The 276-nt window shown below is 73.6% G+C and overlaps 1 protein-coding gene across 1 annotated transcript in view; it reads right to left on the bottom strand.

The window, feature by feature from the left end:
* The window catches only part of LOC104624750 (SET domain-containing protein 9-like), a 3118-nt gene extending 2888 nt beyond the window's left edge, over positions 1-230 (bottom strand). The window contains 1 exon segment of the mRNA XM_010292194.1: positions 145-230. Coding sequence (XP_010290496.1) covers positions 145-230 — 86 coding nt within the window.
* Positions 231-276: the final 46 nt, after the last annotated feature.

The raw sequence follows: 276 nt of genomic DNA, 5'->3' as shown, positions 1-276 counted from the left end.
CCTGCGGAACCCCCCCCGGGGGGCCCCGCCTGCCGCCACCTCACCCCGTCGGAGGACGGAAGGGGCGGTGGGGAGGTAACGGCCTCCCGCCAAGCGGTCTCGCCGCGGCCCGGTAGCGCCCATTCCGTTGCCCCTCCACCTCACCTGCGCTTGCGGCGGAGGTTGAGGGCCAGCCAGGGCACGAAGCGGTACTTGTAAACGTCCCACCGCCGCCTCAGCGATCCCAACATGGCGGCACCGGGTGATCTGCCCCGCGCTCCCGACCGCCCTGTGCAC

This window comes from Phaethon lepturus, unplaced genomic scaffold (assembly GCF_000687285.1).
Source record: "Phaethon lepturus isolate BGI_N335 unplaced genomic scaffold, ASM68728v1 scaffold10908, whole genome shotgun sequence".
NCBI classification, from domain to species: Eukaryota; Metazoa; Chordata; class Aves; order Phaethontiformes; family Phaethontidae; genus Phaethon; species Phaethon lepturus.
The sequence above is the reverse complement of the archived record's forward strand: the minus strand, read 5'-3'. Positions and strand labels throughout refer to the sequence as shown.